This window comes from Cheilinus undulatus, linkage group 16 (genome assembly GCF_018320785.1).
Source record: "Cheilinus undulatus linkage group 16, ASM1832078v1, whole genome shotgun sequence".
NCBI classification, from domain to species: Eukaryota; Metazoa; Chordata; class Actinopteri; order Labriformes; family Labridae; genus Cheilinus; species Cheilinus undulatus.
The window spans coordinates 21,548,843-21,574,711 of record NC_054880.1 but is presented as its reverse complement, the minus strand read 5'-3'; the positions used below and the strand labels follow the sequence as shown (position 1 = coordinate 21,574,711).

Below are 25,869 nucleotides of genomic sequence, written 5' to 3'. Positions count from 1 at the left end.
AAATTGTCAAAAAAAGGTAAATGTATGAAATAATGATGTTTAAAGCTTATGAGAGGAACTATCAGTTTGTGATGTTTTTGGCGCCCCCTGTACTCCTTCACAGGAGCTTTAATAAAACAATCTCATGTTTCCTTATATAATAATTTAACTGTGTTAGCTTTGACAGACACATAATAACAAAGTTAAAGTTAATCCAACTTTTGATGACAAATTATTTTTTCTTTTGGCCTGATTGAGGATGATGGCTTCTGCCATTTAACAGTCAAACCCAGGTGACACTTATGCAGATGACGTTTGATTGTATTTTTTGAAATTCCCTTGAGAGTTGTTGCATCAGCATTACCGCTGATAACAAAATGTCATGTGTGAGTGACTGCTGAGTTTGTTTCACTGAAGTCACTGAGGAGGGCCTTTGCCTGGAATGTCTCTACAGCGATAAAAGAGGACATTTTTGGACAAAGGTAACCTAGTTGCTTTCTACATGTGTCATGTTCAGAGGCAGTTGTGCTTGAAGGAGGCAGCCTGGCCTCAAATCCAGCCTGTGGATGAGGATAAAAGCCCTAAAATAAATCTCAAATACATTTAAGTTATTGGATATTTGTTGTGGATTCAGCACCCTCACACATGAATGAGGGTGAAGCATAATTTGATGGACTGTTAGACCTATGGGTTCTCTGGTCATCTACACTGATACTGAACTACACAGAAATGTTTCACTGACAAGTATGGAGAGGAGAGCAGACAACATTCTGTTCACTGCCCATGCTGTAAGTGCACATTTTATTTTAAGGCAGACTAAAAAAGAAGTGTGAACTTATCCTTGAAGTGCTCAGGTTTCAGCTCAGTTGCAAAGAGCATCAGTGAAACAGATTTAAAACTGTATTTCCTTTTTTGTACCAGCTGAAATTGTGAAATTAACCTTTAAGTGAATTAGGCCAATCCTTTTTGAATCCATGTACAGTGCTTAACAAATTTTTTAGACCACCTGTCATATTTGTCTCAAAGGCCATCCAGCATCATGAAGTGCTTTAATGCGGACTCTTTCATTTTCACTGAGCTCTCCACGTTTTACCATTTTGAACAGGAATAAGGGATTTCAAACTAAATTCACCCAAATTTGAGCCAGCTCACTGGGCTTCTCTGAGAAGTCAGAAATGAATCAAGCATAACATTCAACCACTAAAACTAATTTTTCTGTTCGGGAATGCAAGTAAATAACTATAATTCGACATATTAATCAAGAAATATTAATGTGCTTTACTATTTTTTCAGTTTTTTTGTAAATCAGTAAATTTGAAAATTCATGGATAACAACAATAATTATATTTTAGCATTAAAAATATCATTTGGGTTAAAGAGCTTCTACATATTGGTGTATCAACCATTGCAGAAACATAAAAAATGATTTTGGTAATTACCAATGCTGGTAATTTAGGGCAGCTGTGGCATAAACCTTACTTTGGTTAGGGTTAGGGTGGTCTAATACATTTGTTAAGCACTGTATGTGGTGTATACCACATACCAAATACCATGAAAACCCCCTAAAATGTAAATAGGGGTAGAGGATTTCTCCCTCTTGCATTTTCATATGCAGAGATATTTTCTAGATCCTGACAGCAATCAATAGATTAAATTCTCTTAACAATCCAGTGTCTTATTATTGTATTGACTCCAAACAAAAGACCATCCTGTCACTTAAGACTTGAATGAAATACTTGAATAAGTATAGAGCATTTCATTATGTTTGAGAAGGACTGGCTTCTGGCATTTCTACAGATGACTATTTAATCAAACTTCTCGTACAGTGCCAATTCATAGCAAATGTTACCTAAAGGTAACTTGGCTTCTAACACTACTTTGACCAAATGATGCTGGCCCCGCCCCTTTCTAGCTGAAAACATTCCATCAAAATAAATGGTGGTACAGGAAAGATGGGGATCTTAGCCATTTAAAAGCATAAAATATAAACATAATATCTAACTATTTAGCAGGTAAAGCAGGTCTGTACTCTGCTCAGCTGTGCTCTTGTAGATGTCTGTCTTTGATCCTTGTTGAGCTATCATCAATAATATTATTGTATTATTTTAACAACTCAACATTTGGCATTTTTGCCTCAAAAACCCGATTGTTTCTTTTTTTCAAACGGCTCTTCTTTGTTTTATTTTGTAACACTGGGTTGAACTGTTGGCTACATTGTTCATCACTGCCCCAACATTTGGCAGTGATATCACAGCATTTGATCCATAACCATAAGCTTTGAGAGAATGGATGAAAATGTGTTTCAAACATAGAGCATAAATGAGCCTTAAGGGCTTGTTTTCACCCAAACAGGGTATGGTCATTCTTGAGAGAGTGAGATGGTTTGAGAGGGGTCTGGCTGTAGACAGTAGCTCTGTAGATGCCACCTCTTGTAGACTGTTACTGTAAGATGCTGTGCAAAAACATTCAGTTCTTTTGGTTAGGTTAGGTAAGGTAAGGGTTAAGGTAGGGGTTATGATATCAAAAGTTAAAAGATATAAAACCTGACCTACAAACCTGTTTACAAAACATTTAACAAAGCCAAATAAATAGTCTGCTTATGGGGAAAAAGCATATCCTCCATGAAAACAGCTTACGTAGCTTATGTAACTTACATTGCTTACGTAGCTTACGTAGTTCATTTACCTAGCTTATTTATTTAGCTTAACTCCAAAAGCTACATAAATAACGGAACTTAAGCTGAAGCTCATGTATATTTCTACAAACAAAACTACAGAGCTTACATTAACTACTTTACCCACGTAGCAAACGTAGCCACATTAGTTTTAGCTGCATTTGCTAAAGCTTACATTGCTAGAGCTAACTTAGATAAAGTGGCTTACAAGTAACATTAATAATGTGGCTAGCAAAGCTATGTTAGCTACGCTAGCAACATTAGTTTTAGCTGCATTTGCTAAAGCTCACATTGCTGGAGCTTACTTAGAAACAGTGGTTTATGTAGTAACATTCATAATGTGGCTAGCATAGCTATCTTAGCTTTAACCTAAGTTACTGAAGCTAAAATCATTTGTGTTTCTATTTTTATAAAAGTATTATCCATCCAGTTTGACCTCTGACCTTTTTCTCTAAAATGTTGCTCAGACTGTAATGCTTGCAGGTTGGTTATTTCATAAATGTAACGGCCAGACTTTGTTTATGAATAAAGTTATACTAAAAAAAACTTTACGCCTGAAATAAGTTGTACTTGCAAATTGCAACACCTCCAACAGTAACGGCCTGCCAGAGGGGGCATCTCGGATCTCCAGTTCTGCAGCCAGACTGTTTTGAGTGGTTTGGACTTCTCTTATGAATATTCTTTGTAATATAATTCAAAAAGACCCAATGTTAATTAACCTTGAGCACAGCACATAAACATTTGGTTAAGTAACAATGACAAGTATTTCCTTTGAAACAGAAAGAGATCTTGACCAGACTTGTATTGAATAGCCCCCTGCTGCAATATTGTTAGGATGGAAATTACTGTAGTACTTTGCAAATGTAGTTTAGATATTCTGTTTTTAGGTACTAGCCTATAAAAATGCAAATCCTACACCTTCTGTCAAATGTACCAGTCTGGTATTATCAATGACATCAGAAAGTGGAAGCTGCTAGGAATCAACAGATACAAAGCCATGCAAACTTTACTGGAAAAAGCTTTACATACAAGAAAACTGCAATTGCACTGCAGTTGATTCTGCATTGTCCACATAGGTTTTCTGATATGCATTGACTAAATAGTAAAGCTTTGTAAAATATACATGAATTGATACACCTTAGCCACATTTCTTCATTAAACAGTACCCTTCTACACCTGCAAATATGTCATTTACACAGTCCTGGATTCACCACCTTGCAGGGGTAACAGATGCCTTGCTCGCTTGCATGATGTGCTGCATGCGTCACAAACAGCCAGTCATTGCACTGTGGGGGTGGCAGAGGAGGAGGGGGTGCAGGGTAAAGTTGCAAGCACAAGAGGGAAAACAGGAGATGATTGGTCGGCGCACAGCGGTGAGAGAAGATGCTATTGGCTACCGTACCTCAAGGAAATGAGGAGAGCAGAGGAGGGCGGCACAAGGGAGGAAGAGCAGAAGAGTGAAAAAAGAGAGAAAGAAGGGGGGGATGTTATTTCCCATGGAGACTCCCCCAAAAGTCTTCCCATACTTTAGAAAGCAACACGTACCAAATATCACGCAAAGGGACACATGAGTGAGTGTCAGATCAGATCACTCAACTTTGGCAATTCATCTGAATGTCTGAAAATGAACTGAACACAGTGAAACTCATTCTGATGCACAAACACAGACATGGATGAATTGAATGCTGTACAAACACAAATGGAAATGTTGTGCATTAATTTAACATACATACTGAAAATATCACTTGATGTACACCCATCCAGTAATCCAAGAATTCTTCTCTGTGTTTTCCTCCGTAGAGACAGCGGTGTTGTTTTGTGTGACACATCAGAGACAAACTGAGGTCTAATGCTCTCTAATGACTGCTCAGTGTGCAGCCTCTTCTCATGTGCATTTCCCTATCTTACCTGTTAGATACACAATTATTACCACACAGCAGCTACACAGGCTCATAAAACATAGCATGTGGGATGTTGTTTCAGTATTCAGGCCCAAATTGAGCTGTCTCTCCAATACAGAAACAAAAATACGCACAAAAACACATGCATACAAATTCACTTAAACCAACACAGCTGTTGTGTTGTTGGAGTCCTGGTGGAGAAAGCGCTGCACTGAGAACATCATTTCCATGTCACTGGCTTTTGCATGTTCTTCTTTTAGCCCCACCGTGACCTTGCCTAAAAGGTTCCCCTGCTGGGAGAGACTGTGGTGAGATTATGGAGACTATCCAAGTGTGTGTATATTTGTGTGTGAGTGTAAGACCCTTGAGACTGGATTTTGATGGCTCAGTGGGTGAGGGCATCCGCAGTGCTTTCTCTCTTTGTTTGACTATCTCCTTACAGTTTCTTTCCAGTGTCCCCCCTGCTTATCTTCAGTGTTTCCAGCTGGAAATTCTCTCCCCAGTGGTGCCACACTGTAGCTCTGATTTGAGCTTGTAGCCTGTTTGTATTTATACTGCACTCATTTTCCTAATCACACATAGGTTTGAAAGATTACACAGTACAACCCCATTTCCAAAAAAGCTGGGACATTGTGAATAGAAAATAAAAATATGACAGGCAAAGCCTTGGATTTTTTTGTAACAGGACCTATATGATCAACACAAACCCAGAGAATCTGACAAATCTTTATCATTTTACTGCCATCTGATTGATCAGCATCCAAAAGACAATAATAGGAATTTAGAAGAACATATTTTAAGATAAAACAACATTTGGGTTATTAAGAATACAAAAAGGTGACTACAATCAGCATTAAACAGTTTGCTTTTTTAACATCAATCAGTGTGTCTCGAATTACCTTCTTCTGCAAGTATACTGCAATAAAATACACTAAAATGCAGAACAGAGCACTTAATTACAACAGGTTAAGATTGTCCCAAACCACGCACTAACAGGAAATGACAATATTGTTAAACCGCTTCAGTTTTCTTCTACTTCAGCAGAACAGCAGATGCCTAATGGACGTGAGGCAATTCTGATCTAATGTGATGTCTTTTTCACTCACTATTGGTTACTTGTGTTTTATGTTAACATTTTAACCTGTTCGTGGGAAGAAGATGAACTTATTTTGCCCTAAATGCCCATCTCTTGAGTGATACTACTAATGCTAGTAACATTAGCTTGCTAGCGGGTGCTAATGTTAGCTAGCTAGTGGATGCTAATGATAGCTCACATTTTAGCATGCTAACATAATGACAGATAGATGATCCTGATGCAAATTAAGATATTCAGTGTCACCAATATCACCTTCTTTGAGGGTACACACACTCACACTCAATTCTTTGGTTTAGAGAGTGCCAGTAGTACACTGTATTTGACCATATTTCTCAATGTGAATGCACTACACCAGTGAACTCACAATGTTTAGTATTTAGTACAGAAGTACTCAACTGGGACACACTTTTGTTTTTGTTTTTTTTTTGTTTTTTTTTGTTTGCTAACAATTATGTTAGCTAGCTAAAACTATAAGCAATTATGTGGCCTAAACTAAGGATTCCCAAACATTTCAATGCCAAGGACCCCCTACATAGCATGAGCCTCTGGTGGTGAGCCCCCACCCACTTTGCAAAAATTCTCAATGGGACGTTTATAAATTAAGCATACAACTCTCTCATATATTTCCACACACTGTCAATTAATAACAATGTCAATTCTAAATTTGATTCAGTTTATTTTTTTGTTAACAGCACTCAAACTTTAGAACAAAGCCTTTAACAATCATGCAAGTTATGTTATAAAAGTTAGTCGTTTCTAACAGTTCAGTGAGCTTCGCTATCTAAAAATGTTTTCAGCTATGCTAATAGATTTGTTAGCTGATAAAATAATCCTCAGTTTTGTCAACAGTTAGGCTAGCCAGCTAAAATCATTAGCAGCATATAGCTAGGCTAGTTATGTCAGTTATGTTATTTCTTTTAACTAGCTATGATTGTTAGCAGTTATGTTAGCTATCTAAGATTGTTAGTTAAGATTGGTAATGTTAATATTTATATTGTTAGCAAGGAATACTAGCAGTTATAGGGCCATTAACTGTTGTTTTAGCTAGCCATGATTGTGAGAAGTTTTTTTCATATCAAGGTTTGCTAGCTAAGCCTTTAGGCCAACAGTATTTCTGTTGTTGACAAATAAGCTACAATGTTTTACCTTATATTCCTTCTGTTATGTTAACTGGCTGTCATCATCAGCATCTATGTTAACAGTTACTGTGGCAGTTAAGATGATAGCAAATAGCCTATGTTAACTGGCAGAACTTTCAAAGCTAGTGTAATTCAACTGATGATAACTGGCTTAATGATATGCCCATATTTTACCTTGAAATACATCCCTTTAGGTTTTTAAAACTCAGTTTTCATTTGCTGATTAACCATGAAGCTGTGACATAACAGTTTGCCAGTTTTGGTGGCCTGAAGGTGAACTTAAGCTTTATTTAGATGCATTCTAATAGACCTATTTCACTAGAATACAAATCTTTATGCTGTGGCTGAATTTTCTTCCGATTTGGGGGATTTTTTCAGCATGTTAAAGGGGCTCTATGTAAGATTTTTGCTTTAAAATTTCCCACTTTTGAGTATATAATGGTGCGCACTTTATCCTGATGTGAAGAATGAGGCTCTTTATGTCTTCCTTGTTTGCCTGTATAAGCCTGTGGAGTCATTTCTCTGTGAAGAACTCGGGCCGCGAGTAAACCGGCTATCTCAACCCAAACACCCACACAAACTTGGTGAAAACATACAAAAACTAAGATAGTTTTATCTGCTGAAGCCCGTCAAGCTAAAAGATAGTGTGACCGACGCAGGGGGAAATCGAGGGTAAATATTGGTGGAGCATTTGAGAAATGGAGGGAGCTTCACTTGGCGCTTGGGATAAATACTGATCCAGAGATGGCCGTCTTTCTGCTGAAAAGGTAAGGCATCACTCCTGACCATGAAATACAATGTTTTGTTTTGTGTTCTACAAACCATATGCTACATCGCGTTAGCTTGCTTATGAAGATGCTATCCAAACAACGAGAATGTCACGTTGCTCATTTAGTGTTTTCCAGATAACATTGCATCTTTTTCTTGCTTCCTGGCACTGGATTCAACTTACTGAGTTTATGTTTTGATAATTTGTAAAATATCTTCAAAACATAATTTCAGCCAACTGATATCCTCGATCAAGGCACTGTTATCAGAGCTAAGCAATGTTAGCCCTGTTGCTTCTGCTCAACAACTCAACTTCACTTACTTCCTCTGTACACATGATGCCAGTAAATCACCTTGGTCTGCGTGTGTATCAGCTGATAAACCGGAGGCTCTATCATGAGCAAGAAGCACGCTGTCGTGGACGAGCAACACAATATTGTTGTAGTTTGCCTAATGGCCAGCAGTGACATTAACACTGACATTTTTCTAAGTCTTGCATGGAGCCCCTTTAAGGCCCCTAACTGAGGCCACAACATGTGGGAAAAATAATAACAATTCCTTCAGTTCCAATAGGGTCGTCGCTTCGAGGTCAGTGCTAATGATATGAGCCTCATTAAATGAGCCTCATTGTGCTATAGGCTAGATGGGTTGCAGAAGATCTTACTAGAGTTTATATAGTGACATGAAAAATTAGTCAGTGCACCATATACCTAGCTATTTGTTTTAGTGACGGATATAACTACATTTACCATAAGAAGCTTTTTTGACTGACAGTGAAAACACAAGCTATCTCCCTCTACAGTCTTTAAGTTTCTTTCCTTCTGCTCTAACCCTCCTCCCCCCATGCTGTTCCACAATCCTCTCTAATAAGCCACATCCAGGGGATTAAGTGAGCAGGATAGATGAGTAAAAGAAGAAAAATCACATTTCTAACTCCAAACCACCAGAGCCCAGTGCATCTTTCAGAGCAGTATGCAGTCCCTCACTTCAGCACATCCTCTGGGTATTTTAGCACAGGATTTTAGTGGTAATACATGAAGTAAACTGCAGCAGGATTCTATTACAATCCCAGAGGAAAACTACATTTATATGGTGTGGTGGCATTTTTCAAAGTAATGACTCTACTTGTGGGTTTAGCGACAGGCACTCAGAGTGTGGAGCATCACTGCAGAAAGCTATTATGGCTCCATCTTGTGATATGCAGCTGAAGTGTGAAGGTTTCAACTGATGTTATCAGGACTCTGGAATTAATTCACTTGAATGCTTGATAGCTTTGCATTCAGTGTTGAATAAGTTATAGAAACCAAAGTCTAAACCTCAACTTTGAAAATTTTCCTTTGCAGGCCTTATTACATGCCCACTTTAAAGCTGTTTAAATATGATCAAAGAGAAGTGCTATGGCATAAATAAAGAACACCTGACCTCATTTCTCCTCCTTCTCACCTCTCCTCTCAGCGATCTGCAGGTAGCCAGTAGACAGGTACTGCTCCATGTCTTGCTGAAAGGCCTCCTCGAAAAACTTCTGCCTCTCTTTCAGCTTGACCTGCGGGGTTGGGATCCCTCCTGGTTCTGCCCCAGGGACTCTCTGTGCATGCTCTGCATCTAGCTCCACTAAAAAGGAGAGAGGAAAGATGTTCAAGATGTTATTCAAAAGCTAAACATGAGGCAAAAACATACAAATGAAACATGTCTGAAGATTCACAGACATGTTTTAAAGATCACAAAAGATGTAAATATAATATGCATACACTTATATAAACTTCTCTGACCAAAACTCTCTGATCTGAAATAAACGACTGCTATGGGAGATAGAAAGCGGCCAAACTCATTCTCTACAGGCTGGGGTCAATCTTCACTGAAGCAGAACGATGTCGGGCTTAGTCCTCAGCAGAGCTCACAGATTCTGCAACTCACTCGCCCTCAAAAACTCAATACTCAGTCTCCTGTGGGCTGCACAGGAGGGACCACACTCATTGAAGTCTCACGCAGGCAGCCCACTCTGCTGCACACACTTTAGCAAACAGGGGCTCATCTCCCACTGCGTGATCTTCTCTCCTGTCGGAGCATTAAAGGATTGGTTTGTTTCAGCTACCTCAAACACAAAGACCTGCAATGTTTCTTTTAAAAGACAGAAAGGTTATTCAGTTATCATGTGGCCAATGAGTCTTGCATCTAAGGTTTTACCTATTTTCTGGATTTGGGGGTCTTGCTGAATCACAATTTAAATGTGAAATACACTGGCTACATACAGGATGATTTTTAACCATGGTTTAAGGGGTTAAAATGCATATCAAAAGATTGAGCCATAATAGCTTAAGGCCCAATTTGCCAACCACAACCATTAGGGGAGCATGACCTGATTTGAGCTTTGTCACAAACACGTGTTTGTCCAAATAATCCTCAAGAGTGGCATCAATATGGTTATTTTACCGCCCCAGATGAAGTCGGAGCCAGAGATCACGGGTCTAGATTAGTTTCAATATGGGGGTCTAAGAGTGCACTCACACCCTGCCCAACATGCTTGGGTCCCAAGGTCTAGTTTGTTTGACCAGTGTGTTCCGTGCTGAAGCACGGTATGCTGTCATAGCCATGGTATGGGTGGAAGAGGTGGCAGGAGTTAGGTTCCTCTTGACAATGATTTTAAACAATCTTGACTTTCTTGCTGTGAGGCAACAGCGCTAACCCCTGTGCTGCCGTGCAGCCCTCTGGATTTGTTGGCATTCTAAATATAAATCTGCATTTAAAATTGCTTAACAGTGCATATAAATGCCTTAGTCTGCCTGCATCTCCCTAAATAGGGCTAAACCTCCATACCATTCTGGATAAGGGTCAGACTAAAGAGACTGTTTGATTTTGCATAAGGGATACAACTTTATGGGTCTGTAGATTAGGAATCAGGGGGTCTAAATGAAAGTTTTCCAAGGCCTTAATTAGAGATCTTCAAGATCTTTAAGATTACGAGTAGGGGGTCTAAATTTGTTGTTCCCTTAGGTGTAGATTGGGAGTATAACTACAGGAATACTACATATCCCCAATAAGGCGTTGAAATTGATGTGCCCCTTAGATTCTGAATCAGGGATCTTTCACAACAGGCATGTAAGATCCAAAGTAAGGGGTCTAGCTTAATGGGTCCAGTAGATCCTGACTGCAGGTCTGATTTATTTGCTCTGTTATAAATCTGTAGGGGTCTAACTTACTTAAAGGGTCATTTTTGTTCTTATTAGGGGGCCTAACTTAATGGGTCAGTTTTATTCTGAATTAGGGGTCAAACTTAAGGGATTAGTTAAAATTGTGTATCTTGGCTGGATACAATATATTCAGAAGTAAGAGTGTGACCACATTAGTTGATAAGACTCAGAATGAAGGGTCTATCTTATCTCCGTTAGCATCTGTATACAAGATCAGACAGGATATTTCCAGTTTATTTTGAATCTGAGGTCTTAATTGGTCCATTAGTCTAGGTTGATTATATGTTGAACGTTCTGCTCATCATTGCTGTAATTTTTCTCTGAAAAATAAAAAAAAATTCACAAAACATTTTCTAACCACAATAAGCCTCTCAAATAAAGATGATTCCGTGGAGTCATTCTGTAACCTGGCGAGCTTTGACAAGGTATTCACTTGATCTTGAATGGTCCCCTTAAGACTGCTGACCCCTGTCAGGGTAATACATGTAAGCATTGCAGGAGAGGGAGGAGCATATTCAAGTGACCAGGGGCAGACAAAATGACCCTGTGGACAGAGAAAACCTCTGTTTGTTTGTGTGTGCAGGACTGCAGCCTGGAGTCTCCAACAGGCTGTCTCTTTAGTTCTCCTGTCTCCTTCTGATGGATGGCAGCATTATATAAGACCAACTGCTGACACTGACTGCTGCAGCAAGGGCTGGGAAGCCACATATTATATGTCTGATGTGTCCTGGATCTTTGAGGCTTGGTCAGTAAGAGTATAAACATCTTATTTAGATAATAGATATTTTATAGATTAAAAATTATTATAGATATTTTCTGTCCTAAATCATGAGACTGTTGCATTCTCTCTTCCACTCCTGAAAAGCAGATCTTCATGTATTTAAGGTATTCCTCTTTAAGAGCTGCACACTGTTCAGTTTTGACATACAGATTACTAATTTCTATTCAGGCAGAGTAATGTAGCTAACCGCTGACATAATGAGAAGAAATAGCATTTTCATATAAAACCAAAGAAAACAAGTGAACACAGACAAACTGAACTTCAAACTCTAAGCTGAGCCATAAATGGGCCAAAGCGATTCCGTGGAGGAGGTGAGAACTCAGAACATGAGGGACTGAAAAGCTGCACTAAAGATTAGCCTATTTTCAATTTCTTTTAAACATTTCTGTTTGTATCCTCTGCTGGCAAGACTTCAAGTTTTTATATATATTTCTTTTGAGATACCACACTTTAACAACAGGCTCTAATATCAAAACAAAACTCCCTCAGTGCACCATTCCCTCTACTCCCCCACCCCTCCTTCAGTGTTCAGACTATAACTGTGTGGAACTGAGCTCCATTCAGATACGCTGCCCAAAGATGATTCATACTTTTTTGAAGTATTTTAAACCAAAGTTATATCTTTGCTTTGGTTCTAATGATCTATTTGTTCTTGTCATGGTCCCTTAATATGTGACCTAATACCTGTTGTGTTTTGTTTGAGGTGCAGCGGCTGACAAGAACCGGGGACCACTAGGGCCCAGTGTGTTTCCTGGGACTATAAAAGGCTGACTTCCGCTGTGGCCTCGGTCTCTCAGACTCCATCCTCCGGCCGGCCACATTGCAACCACCACGCTTTTCTTTTGTGCACTCTACACGCACCTCAACACTCACATTTCACCACAAACGTTTTCATGATTCTCATTCGCACACACGCACCGACAGCACACGGTTCATAATACTGACAACAGGAATATATTTATTATTGTTTTAAAAAATAAACGCCAAAGAAAGGGCTTAAACATTGCCGTCCGTGTCTTCTCCTTCTTTTTGTTGCTGCCTTATGAGCAGCAACAAACTTGTACTTGCTATGAAACTCTACAATTATGCCTCTATTTACAATGCCTTTAGTGTGTGTGGTCATCCTTTTTCCCCTGTGTAGTAGGGATGGGTCATGATTTTTGAATATAGTCATTAATTTATTCAAAATCAAGGATTTCACGCAACTTTCATCACATCATAGGAAAGGCTTACATAAGCAGTTTGCTTCTGCCCTTTAAATCACAACTTCATATGACTGTTGACTTTGATTGATATGTCTATACTGTGTATGATTTTTGTATTTTGTGTAATGAATGAATAAACCTCTTTCCATAGTTTTCACCAGCAAGTGGTTGTAACATGTACTCACACCAGACGGTGACCATAGCACATCTAAATGTTTCCCAGCTGCCATTAAACAACTAAAGAAGAGAGACACTAGTTTAGCATCTCTTAACTTAAGAAACAATTTGACTTAAAATTGTTGATTAAATGATCAATTCAATTATATATTTTACTAGACATTGTTAAGTAAAAGTGTAATCTAAATCCGTTAGCCTGCCAATGGCAATTTCCATTATATGCTAGCATCAAGCTGACAAACTGGCTTGCATCCTGGTCCATCTATGGTTTTTATTAACAAACCAGACTTAGGATTTACATTCTCTAATGTGGAAATGTTTTTTTATAAGGATTGTTTAGTCTACTTTTTCACATCACATTTATGCAAACTTCATCATCTCTACACTGTTGAATGTACTTCATCTGTCCTCTCTGCACTGTTTGATAAAGGGTTTTAAAAAGGCTTATGTAGGTGAAAGAGTCTCTGTGTTAAAAAGAATGGACAGTGTTCGGGACAATGTTACAAAGTAATCCACTAAAGTGCTCAAATTCCATTTTTGTTGTAACATGTAATGTAAGTTGTTAGTTTTTCAAGTCTACCACTCTTTTTTTAGTTACCTTTTTTTTTGTAAATTACTGAAAAAAACCCATCCCAATTTGTCTTTTTCTTTTGTGACCACAAACAAAACCGAAAGAACAAAGAAGATCCACAAAGCATCTGCACTATTTCTGTATCTCTCCTACATATTGGTATGTTGGCACTTAGTTCTGTGCAAGCAGAAGGTAGACACAGCAGTGCCAGTGTGCATGCATTGCTAGCCACTTGAGCTAGTGAGAAGGTGGAGGACAGCCTATCACCAGAATTCTCCCATTATGTAAAATTTTTAAATGAAAGGGACAAGAACAACATCAAGGTGAAAAGAAAAATCAAAAGCTCATTTTGTTGTTGTTTTTTAAAAATTGAGACATCTTTGCATCTATTCGGTATGCAGTATTACGCACAGCCTATGTGCAATACAGTATGTCTCTGCATTGTCAAACTGTAAAGATTTTTATCCATTTTAGGATATTAGGCTATAGTGTTCCAGATTGTGGGCACTACACTAGACAGAATGATGGTTTCCACACATTTTAGGCAGATGTACTGCAGGTTACATGCCATTTTAATAACCAACATATGGAACAAGTTATTAAAGGGTTTAATTATTATTATTATTATTATTTTTGCAACGTTATAGCACTCTAACTTTACAAAGCCAATGGACTGGCCTATTCCTCATCTGTCAAATGTCATGAAATGTTTGTGCCGTGTCTCAGAATGAATGGACCAATCAATGTCATTTGAGGTGAACTATAGATATAGTAGCTCTGGGTGGGGTTTAGTTAGATTGCAAGCTGGTAAACAATGGTAACCAGCAATTAGCTTGGATGTAACCATAGCGTCAATTTTTATCAGACCACATTTATTTATTAAAAGAGGAGTAAAGAACTAAAATGAAAGCTTTTCTTGGCAGAAGAAAACATTATTTTGCTCTTTTCCTGACCAGCTTCAGCATGATTTTGAGGTAGTTACACGCATGGTTTAGATGTACTGAAAGCCAGTATATCATAGAAGCTGGGGGACTGATTTGTTTAGATACAGCTGTAGTGAAAGTTTTATCAGAACTTAACAGCATTCTTTACTAAAAGAGCAAGTAAAGAATAGCAATACTATTCAACCTTTATTTGAAGAACTGCCAGTAATTTTTGAATGATAACTGCTTGAAATTACCATCCCTAAACTGTCGTGACAGGGCTTTAGGTCAGAAAAGGAGGAATTCATACAAGAAAGGCCATATATGAAACATGTTTGAGCCTCAGAGCCATGGTGTGAACATGGAGCTGAGAACAACAAACCCAGATGAGTTACTCTATCTATGTTGAGGCAGTATATATTTGATATATGACATTAAAGTTATGTTTAAAGCACCCTATAGCATACACTTAGGCCACTAGATTAGTCATAAAAAATCTCTCTGTAAGGTAAATAGCAACTTGCATATCTGAACATGCAGTCAGTAAATGAAATACTCTGCTGTTTCTATTCATAGTACTGGATTTTGTCTCTCCTGCATGACTTTGGCTGAAGCAATTAGAATGAAAAATACACTCCTTGTCCCTTTTTATGGCAGAAACAAAGGTGAAAGCGTGACAGATTGCATCAAGAAGTGTAAAGTACAAAAATAACAGCAGTAGCACATTTTTTTTATGACTGAAACACAGCCAAAGATGTCACCAGACGGAGAGAGGACAGAGCCACGCAGAGGTCAGTGGTTGAGTATTATGGTCTGTTTTCGTTAACATCTCAGCTCTTATTGTCCTGCATGTCTTACTCAGCTCTGCACCATTCTCTGCCTTTTCTTATACATCAGCTCCTTCCAGAAATCGATACACTGCTTGGGGAGTGTTAACTCTACTGCAGGATAAGTAGACACACACAACAGAGTGCTGATAAAATATAACTGGACCCTAAAGGGGCTGAAAGCAGATGGACACGTACACACAAAAGAAGGGAACAATGAGGCCCCAGCAGAGCTGCCTCATGATAGACATCACACCAACATCCCTCTGAGACAGAAAAAAAGCTCCTTTTTTATGTCATTCTGCACTCAGAGTCCAATTTATCTCCTTTATCTCACTGCTCCTCTTTTTTCCTCCATCACTCCCTCATCTTTCCCTCTTGACTCTATCTGTTGGCCGGTGCATATGTGTAGATGTCTTGTATAGGGACTGCTCTATTAGATTAGGGGCCTTGGGGAAGCTTTGTTCGTATTGTAGAGCGTTGTATGGGGTAACAGGAGTGTGCTCCGCTATAATTAGGGTATGCAGACAGACGGCATTAATGATGGAGCTAGATCATGTCTTTTTATCTCTCTCTCTCTAATCAGATTCTCAATCCATTATTAGCCGGAGCTGTCTGCTTATTTAGACCTCTGAAGCCTATGTTTGATGGAGAAAAGAGAGAAAGAAGTGGCACTCACAAACAGCATCAATAAATGCTAAGATATTCCTCCAAAATTATGTAGATAATAAAGGTGAAAACAAAATGTATAAGCTTCATGAAACCAAGAAGCTTCTTAACCAAAATTAGACATTAAGTTTTAGAAGTGATGGTTTATTTCAGTGTTTTCAGTCACTTTGATGGATGTCATTTTCTGCTTTTAATGATTAGCTTCTTTAATCTCTCCCTGCTTCTTTAAATATAAAACCACTTGTCGTTTAAATTTCTCTTCTTGTTCTTTGATATCTCCTTCCTCCCCATTCCTTCCCTTTCTTCACCTACCATCATCTACCAGACAACCATATCCTGCTACGCCCCTCATTGAAGCTATGAAGACTATTTTTAGCTCTCGCTCATATTCCGCCCGCAGGATTAAGTTTGTGCTGATGACTTTAGCGTAGGAGCCATTAAGTCCTATGAATTCTCTACTTACAGACTGTGCTGCACATATACAGTCATGCTGTCACTTTAAGTCTTGAACAAACATGCGAGATATAAAGACTTACACTGCAAGCAGATGTTGCACATTTATGTGACGTCACATGTTGAAAATGGAAGATTCTTATTCACACACACACACACACACACACATATATATATATATATATATATATATATATATATATATATATATATATATATATATATATATATATCTGGTGATGATTCATCAGGGATGGGGCAATTGCATCATGTTAGTCACAGCAGATGATGTCAATGAAATAACATCATATAACCTAATTAGGGAAACATGTTTTATGGCACTTACACACAACTAGAAGCTGAACAACAACAGAATTCCTATATGTGATGCTCAGTATTAAAGAACTATATAGGGCCCATACTTGCCTAACAGGATGACTATATATGGCACTGCATGGTCTTGATTCAGTTCATAACCTCTTATGTAACTGCCTCCTACCACCTCCAGGTCTGTCAGTTTGGTTTGCAAGTCTTCTTGAAGTTCCAAGGTGTGGATGATCAACTTTTGGCATCAGCTCCCCCCTCTTCCACTCTTTGCTTTGCCTGTCTCTGCTTTGTCTGCTCGGCCCAGTCTGACATTTCTTTAGTTTCTGGCTAATCTCTCCTCTAAAATTTCAAGACAGTCTAGCAGCAGGCCATTCATCTCAGACAACCCCTCTCACAAACAGTAGTGACACCATCTCAGTCAGAACAGAAGTGCCGTAATTTGGTGGTAAAATGTATTTCAAGTTTTAGATTTCTTTCGGTTACAGTCATGAAATAACTTCAGTGCAAGCATTAGACTGGGCATTATGTTGTAAATAACAGAGATGAGGTCAGAGGTCTAACCTGGGGGTAACTTATGTAGACCCACTTTAGAAGTAGATATGCGAACTGTCACTTGTTTTAGCTACGTTAGCTTTAGCTAGCTAGGTATTTAATGTTACTAAATAAGGCAATGCAGTTTAGATAGCTTTAGTAATGTGAGCTTTAGCAAATGTAGTCACATAAGCTATGTAAATAACATAAGCTATGCAGCTAACATAAGCTTCGTAGTTTCGCTCTTATAGATAAGTGTGAGCTTCTTTAGCTTTAGTTATGAAGTTTTGTTATCTATGTAGTTTACACATCATTTGCTACCTTAGATTTTTTTATGGAGGACGAGCTTTATTCCTAAGCAGATAGTTTAGTCCAATCAACTTAACCTTAAGTTAAACTGAGAGTACATTCTACAGCCCGACATCTTTGGCTAGTTAACTCTTTAACTGTCCAGTAGCTTAACTGAGTTCATTTTTCGTCTCCACTTTCACCGCCTGTATTTTGGCAATAATGTTAGCCTAAACAGCCTCGATGTCCTCCTGTGCTGCTTGGTTGCTACTGTCGCTGCCGTTCACTCTGTAAATAATCCCTTGCTCTCCTGTTTTTTTGTGATTTTCCTCAAGTTGATACCTCCCTTCTGATGAAATAACAACCGCTGAAAAATGAAATATATATATATTTATATTCTTTATTAGATAGAGGAGGACAGCGGATAGACTCAGAAACAGGGAAGAGAGTGGGGAGAGACATGCTGGAAATGGTGCCACCGGCCGGATTCGAACCCGGGCCCACATGATGCACGCCTTAACCACTCGACTAACGGCGCGCCCGGTGACAGGCAGTTTTTCAACTTGCACTAACAGATGAGGAGACAAGCATAGGCCTATACTCTTACAGAATCCCATCTTAGAAAAAAAGCCAAGAGAGGAGCAAATATCAGATTAATGCTGTGAGATGCTCTTCTCTTAAGTGAGCAATACAGTAGCACAGACTTCTAATCCTGCCATCAAACATTGTGTTAACCTGGGCAGAATATGACTGTATTTTACAATTACAGCAATAAAACACTGACTGACAGCTGACAGTGATAATGGGAGCTAGCTAATGTTAGCTAATTAGCCCTTACCTATGCTTTACTATTGAATTAATTCTTGCATTTTTAGCTTAGTAGTTGTGTCAGTAAAATGATTTTTAAAAACAGCAGAAGCAAAGCTCTGAGAGGAACTTTTCAGATTTGGGTGATTTGAAAAGTGTTCCTGATGCTTTAAAGAGAAAGGTGGGAAAATTGCATGACTAGTAAAGAACAGTAAAAGAAGTAAAAGAACAGTTACTCTTGTTAAAACTGGCTTAACTAAAAATAAAAGTTATGAAACTGGCTTAACTAAAAATAAAAATAATGGTCTAATCAACTCAAGTAAAAGTATAAAGGATCTAATTTAAAGGTTACTTTAAGTACTGAATAGTTGCTGAGAAGTTGTACATGATCTTTACTTAAAGGCAAGAAAAACAAGAGAATAGATCTCCATCCAGCATTGTCCAGGTAAAGTCATTCTTCTATAATAAAGTTAAATACATTCTAAAATTGGCTGTGTTAATTAAACTCATAGAGAGTTAAATTAAACACATAAAAGTGCCTATATTGGCCCACACTTCATCTTTTTAAACTAAACGTTGATGAATGTTAGATATTTTACAACTGACAGAGCTGCAGTAACTCTTGAAAATCTATGTCAAGGTAGGTCTCCTCTGGCAAGAACAAATCTGAGCGTCAACCTTATTGCAAGGCAATGCATACTGATGAAGAATATGCACTTTGTGTCTTTAAGGGGCAAGTGGGAGTTCTCAGTGGATAACTTCACTCGTGGTGCAGTGTGTCTCACATCAAGAACAACAAGAATCCAAGAAACATTAGTAAAAAAAGCCCCAGCAGGTATCACTGTACAACAGGCAATATCCAAACACATCTAAACACAAATAAAACAAATCTAAATACTCTGTCCAAGGGCATGATGGGGAACTCTGCCCACACATCCCCCAGATTTTGAATGGCAGTGGGCAAAGCTTATATCAATTGACCCTTTACAGAGTTGAACTGACACTGGTGGATCAGCACTGTCAAATAACTGCAACACTGAAGACCATTTCACTAAGCATGGTGTTGAAATCCTACTTTTAGAGTTAAAACAGCTCTTTTGGGATGTGATGTTGAATCATTTTCTCTATATATACTACTGTTTAGTCAACACAGTGAAAAAGTACAAGAGTATTGTACTTAAATAAAAGTATAGTCAAAACTTAATTGAGTAGAGGTACAGGTACAGATTTCAAAATGTACTCAAAAAAGTACGAAGTATCCAAAAAACTACTCAACTACAGTACACTGAGGAATGTAATTGGTTACTTTCCATCCCTGTGTATAAGGATCTAAGGTCACCAAAACCTAAAGTTGAAATTAATATATGCTGGTTGTCTGGTGATGTAAATGTGCTGTTTCAATGGAGTGGAGAATTAAAGTGTCCAATGCCACAGCTCTTTTTATTGGTCAGTGGTGGCTGCTACTATTCTAACAACGTTTAGCCATCCAGGCCTTCACTTAACTGAAAGTTATGAAAATAAATGGTGAATGGTACACTGACTTGCAATGCACTTCTCTTTTGATCACTCAAAGCTCTTACACATGCCACATATATTCAGTCACACCATATTTACATGCGAAAAGGCTGCTGTAAATACCCTACAGAGCTATTCTATATACATGCATTCACATGCCACTGGTGATCGAGGTTCTAAGTTAAAAAACAATAAAATTTTACTTTTTCTGTATATTTATCATGATAAAACATAAGAACCTCTTTCTTACACACTTGATTTATTTGTTTTTATCAACAAAGTAAGTGAAAATATTGAAAAAGTCATCAATTATGGCCTAGTGAAGTTAAAGCTACTGAGTTTTAGTTTGTATAAATTTTGGTGCCCCCTGTGGCCACCAAGTGCCACTTGTCTCTTTGGTGATTTTGTCCTGTGTGTCCTTTCATTTAACAATCAAATGCATTCTATATTAAGATCTTCCCATGGAAAAATAATTTTAAAAATCGTTTCAGTAGCATTCTCCTCTTTTGACACTTACCCCACAGCAGCATTTTCAGAAATTCTAAAAAAGATCAGACATAAACTGTTGATCTTAATTGTGATGGTCACGCATGCTTTATAGAGCATAAAGTTGCCTTCATAAACATTTCAGTCTGTTTCATCACTACCTAAGAACTCATTAAAAGAAGATTTGAAGAATAAGGTATTAACAGGTGCTTTAAAATAACATATAAAGGACCAATATTCTGCTAAAATACAAAATATTTGTTCAAATTACTAAAAACAGCCCAAATCATTGCTTGAAAACCACAGAATCTCCTGTTTTACTGTCACTTTCAAAATTAAGACCAAATATTTTTATCTGAGGAGGCACATGAAGTGAAAATTTTGGCGTACTACCTGAGTTTTCTCTTGTCGCGTCTCTTCCCACACTCATCATGCCGGCTGACAGGTGGCACTTTCCCCTCACAGGCTGTTTCTTTCTGCTCAGCTGACAACAGTACTAACTGTGTACATACAGGGTGTTTTTCTGCTCTCCTTCTCACCTCTCTGCTGCCGTGTGACCAAAAAAAAAAAATCCCAGGGGAAATAAAAAAGAACACAAATTAAATTACATAATCTCGTTCATGCTTGTTAAGATGGCTGTTTGTGCTGGTGGATCAATACGGCATGAGACTTCTAATGTACTCAAATATGATTTCAGCTGTCGAAAAAAAAAGAAAACGCCTGGTGAGTGAGAAGTGCATGCAGGAAGCAGAAGCCACAGAAAAAAGCTGGTTTGTGAGTGTGTATGTGTGTGACAGTGACGTATGTGTGTTTCATGTGGGGGGTTTTGCACCTGCTTGTGCATCCATAAATCTATTCATTTTATACACAGACATAATAATCAAGTGGAAAATAATTTACCTGCTGATGAACTTACAAACATCCAGTCCGTGTCTCATTTATGTGAGTTTGAAGCAGAACTGTGCATGTTCTTTTCTACAGCATGTAAATGTGTGTCCATATTTAGAAGCAAAGAGAACAAACCCTTCTCGCTTTGCTTTTGATTCACAGCTATTGTACAGAAGTAGAGAGAGAAAGAGAGAGAGGGAGGAGAAGTAGCAAAGAACTGCAGCTGAGAGGAAACGTGCTATCAAGGCCAATTCAAGTCTTAAGGATTCAACTCCAGCTTTAGATTTCACTAAATGGAGTTATTTTCTCACAGCTTGGCTCGAAGAACAGAAAATGCAAATCTTTCAGCTAAGTGTTCATCATACAAGCTTGGTCAACACTTCTGTTTTGTACAGCCGGGTGCTAATTTGGGTTCTCATGCAAAGGGAACTTATTTTACTCCTTTTCAACAAGCCTTTTAAAGCACCAATCTTCCTCTGAGCTCTTTGAAATTCTTGTTTAGTAAGATTCTGAGGTGTAAAGAATATTCAGTCGGAGCTATGACAGACTGCATGTAAGTGACCGTAAATAACAAGCGCCACTAACAGCCCCCCTTTTCAAATGGAAATCTATGTTTTCATGAGTCATCAGCAGCCAATTCAAGCCACCGCCGGGCCGCTCCATAGTCATTTACACTTTGTAGAGCACTTTGCATATCAGGTGCCAATGGAGGAAGGTTACGCGTTTGAAGCCTGGCTAGACAGATGAAGAGATGGACGGACAAATCACCTTGAATGGCCGCCACAGGACTTAAAATAGAGACTGTGTTTGTGAGACGGAAGGGTGCACAGAGAGGCAGGAAGTGGGGAAGGATAGAGAGATGCATGATGTAACAGGGGTGGGGGTTGTTTTTATATAAATGCTACATGAAGAAATGACAAGACGGTGGAGATATAACCACTGGACAAGTCAAGGCTCAAAGGGTGACACTGGGATACTGAGTATTCCCCCCTCTCAAGGTCTGTATATACCTTAAATCAATCCAGTAATAGATGCCACTGGTGCAATTGCCTTCATCCTACAGATGACAGTGGATTTGCATCTTAGTTTGTTGGCTTGGTGCTAACATAATGTCAATTTCTACAAATGGGCTACCAGAATTAGCATTGCAGTCACAATAATTTTAACTGAAGATATGATGGGTGTTGTCAATCAATTAGAAATGTAATTGAGTGTTAACCATTAGTTTGGACAGGCCACAGAGTCAAGCGCTGCTATATAGTTGAGATCAGCTGATCTCGCACAAGCCCTCATCAGCTGACAGCCAGCTGATTTGCGCTAAGCACGCTACTGGGTTATTGCACTCATGCCACCATATCTAAACTGCTGTAATCTGGCAAAGCTTTGCTTGCTTCCTCTACAAGCCACTTTTTTGCAACCCTCCTCCACCCCAGCTCCTCCTTCATTCTGCTTCTGACTTAATCAATGTCATTCTGTTGTCACTGTCTCCTGCTTTGCTCTGGTGTTTTTGCTGCTTCCTTCCATGCCTCAGGCTTTCCTTGTATGCACAGGAAGAGCAGGAACGTGTGCTGTTCCTGTTTGATGCTGTCCAGTTATGCTGGTAAAAGGGCAGGGGGATCCCAGAAAAGCCAAATATGAAGAGAAATGAGAGCAAAATTAATAACTGCTAATAAAGAGAAAAAAAATATAACTGCAAATCATGTGTGTTTCTTGACAAAGTGGTCCTGACAGATTTGTTACCTATCTATTATTGAATTCTAAAATTCTGGAAATGTATCACATATAAGTTTAAAGAAAGCTCACAGAGCAGCCTATTGCAGCCAAACTGGATAGTTTATTTAGGACTTTTGGATGATGCTCAGGGGCTTAGCCAAATATTGTCAAACATCTAGGGCTTAGCCCAGACTTAGGACAGTTGAGACACATGCTGCCCAGGAATCTTTTTTTGCTTAGCAGGCAGTTATATGCACTAATTTCAAACCATGTTAAAATCAAATATAATTGTAAATTCCAACAATTCAAACCAATAATCTGGTCAAAAATCATCAAGTTCCACCTTAAAACATCCTCTCCAATGTCATTTTTAAATTTTTGCCTTAAACTAGGGTGACAACAAATAACTGTTTTTACCCAGCTATAAGATCTGGGGCTTTTGAGAAAACATTAGGCTGTGTTCCATTTACCTCGGATGTCAAATGTTGGAGCTGGGAATGGCATCCCACCTGAGTTGAAAACATTCCATTTGCTAAGAGCTCATAACTAGGGGTGCTGGGGGTTGCTCCAACTTTCTGAGTCAAAATTACAAGTTCAGGGCCCATTCTTTATGGCATCAACAGAGAATTTCCAAGTTCTGAGATTAAATGGAGCGCAATCTTTAAGCCCCATAAGCTGACTCCTGGGCTATGCCTGCGGTGACGTTTAGGGTGACCACTCAGATTTCAACAGGGCCTCGGGTCACCCCATGCCCTCCCCTTAGATCTGCACCTGCTGCCTAGTTAAAATGACCTGAGCCCATCTAGCTTATTACCCACAACTCCACCCATACAGAGGCAGCCATTATGCTGCATTACTGATGCAAAACGAGGACCTCTACTTTTGCACTGTGCTCAGTTTTAGCCAGATGTTGCCACACTCCCCAACTTGAGCATGTAATTATATGTTAAGCTGAACATTATGGCCTGAGAGTCAAAGACAATGAACAGCTTACCAAATGCAACAGAGGGAGCCTCTTCCTCGGGCTGGTATACATGTGTACTGTCTTCTCAAGGGACAGGAGCGAAGTCAGATTGCCCCATCATTATGGATAAACCACTCTGCTACATGCTGTAAATAACTGTAGGGAGAGCTCTGGGGTCATGATAATGCAGCAGCAGATGTTACATAACTTTTGCTCCTCAATGATACACTATTTTGATGTCTACAGCTTGGTAACATGAGCTCCGGTCTCTCTATTTATTAGTGTGCAAGCATTATGGTATGTTAACATCATTTAAAGGTGAAACACACTCCATGCAAATTTGCACATGAAGCAGAAAAGTCAAATGATTCATCTGAGCAAAAAAATAGCCGACACATTAAAACTTTGGTTACATTTCCACCATTCAATGGGGTTGTTCAGACAATTAATTATCAGGAGTTTTGAGCATCTGGATACAAACTAACTGTACTTGAGTACTGAAGACCACACTCTGCATAACAATAAAGTCCTTAATAAGTGCATTCATTTTTAAAAACCACAATAGTCGCATGCTTTATTGTTCTTTCAGCACACTTTGGTTTAGCTGATGAACATCTTCCTGCAGCCACATTGATTTCAAATAAGAACAACACTGCACCTTAATGACTCATTTCTGTTGAAAAAACTCAGACATCTCAGCAGACAAGTCAAAAGTCATCTGCATCTTTTTTACTGTTGCTGTATTTCCTTTTCTGTCCATAACAAGTTCCTTTTTCCATTGTTAAGTGTATGCTGTAATCTTTAATATACCTGATTATTTCTGTCAGAATAAGAGTAGGTCTGTATCCAAAAACAGTTTTAAATGCAGAACTTCTACATGTGACATAAAAGGGGAGATTGATGGCAACTACAGAAAATACTGAGATGAACTGCAATTTTCAAACTGCAATTTGATAGCCCTACAATATGTCTTCAGTGATGACATGACATGAAACTCACTTACTTGCTACTTATGCAAACAACTGCCCATAAGTTAAGCCACTGGAAAAAGAAATCAATGGGGGCAAATTAGCTACGAGCTAAGAGAATGGCAGTGCCTCTTCAACGGTTTTTCTCCCTCATTTTGTCATGAGCATATATTCAAAGAAGACAGCGATATACTATTTAGCAAATAACCCTGGTGGGTGCTGGTTAAATTGAAATAACTTTTCCCAAGATGGCAAGTTACAGCAGATTAATGATGTGTGTTTTGTGATGAGCCAGTTCGGCTCCTTTTCTGAGCAATGGGAGCCAGCTCCTGCTCAGGAGACATTTTCCTTATTTCCATTTTCACTGTTGTTTTAGAGATATAAAAACAAGGAAATTGTACCAAATGAAGAGTCATTTGGGAACCAAAAGACTGGCTTTTACTACTGAGCTGAGCCAAATAATCCAGATTTCTTAAAAGAGCAGCAATTCCCATCACCCCAAGCGGCTGAGTGAATTTTAATAAAGCCATGCTTTTTGTTTACAAGGGGAACGCAGCAGATTGTGTCGGTTAATGGGGCAGTCTTTAATGTGTGGCAGCAGAGGTTGCATCCACACAACCAATATAGTGTGGACAAAAAACCTCCCAGACCACCCCTGTATGCAGACTGAACCATTCAACATCAAAGAATTAAGGATGACCACCTGATATCCAAATGCCCAAAACAGATATAAACTCCTGTTAATACATTCTGTAAATGGAACGAGAAGTGACACCCACTCACTTTTCACATTAAAATACAATGAATCTCTTTAAAGTTATGGAATGCTTAATTAGCTTTTTAGCATTTCTGCTGTCTGTGATGCTACGATTGTGACAGGGGTCAAAATTTGGTAGCCTGTGGGCTAAATGTTAAACTTGCAAAGCAGATGGATTGGCCACAGTCCATGTCTGTCATCAGGCAGATCCATCTTGCTAAGCTCTAGTTTGAAAAACTGTGCCCGACCTGAGAGTGGACGTGACCAATTAGCA

General features: G+C 38.7%; 1 protein-coding gene across 4 annotated transcripts in view; it reads right to left on the bottom strand.

Annotated features, from left to right (window-relative positions):
* Positions 1-25,869, bottom strand: part of dtnbp1b (dystrobrevin binding protein 1b) — a 134,290-nt gene that overhangs the window by 5,856 nt on the left and 102,565 nt on the right. For 3 of the 4 annotated variants that reach the window (XM_041809880.1, XM_041809881.1, XM_041809882.1), the window contains one exon: positions 9,001-9,168. In XM_041809880.1, the coding sequence (XP_041665814.1) occupies positions 9,001-9,168 (168 nt within the window). Of the gene's footprint in view, positions 1-9,000; positions 9,169-20,698; positions 20,997-25,869 lie in introns of those variants that run through there. The other variant, XM_041809883.1, reaches the window with a different exon arrangement.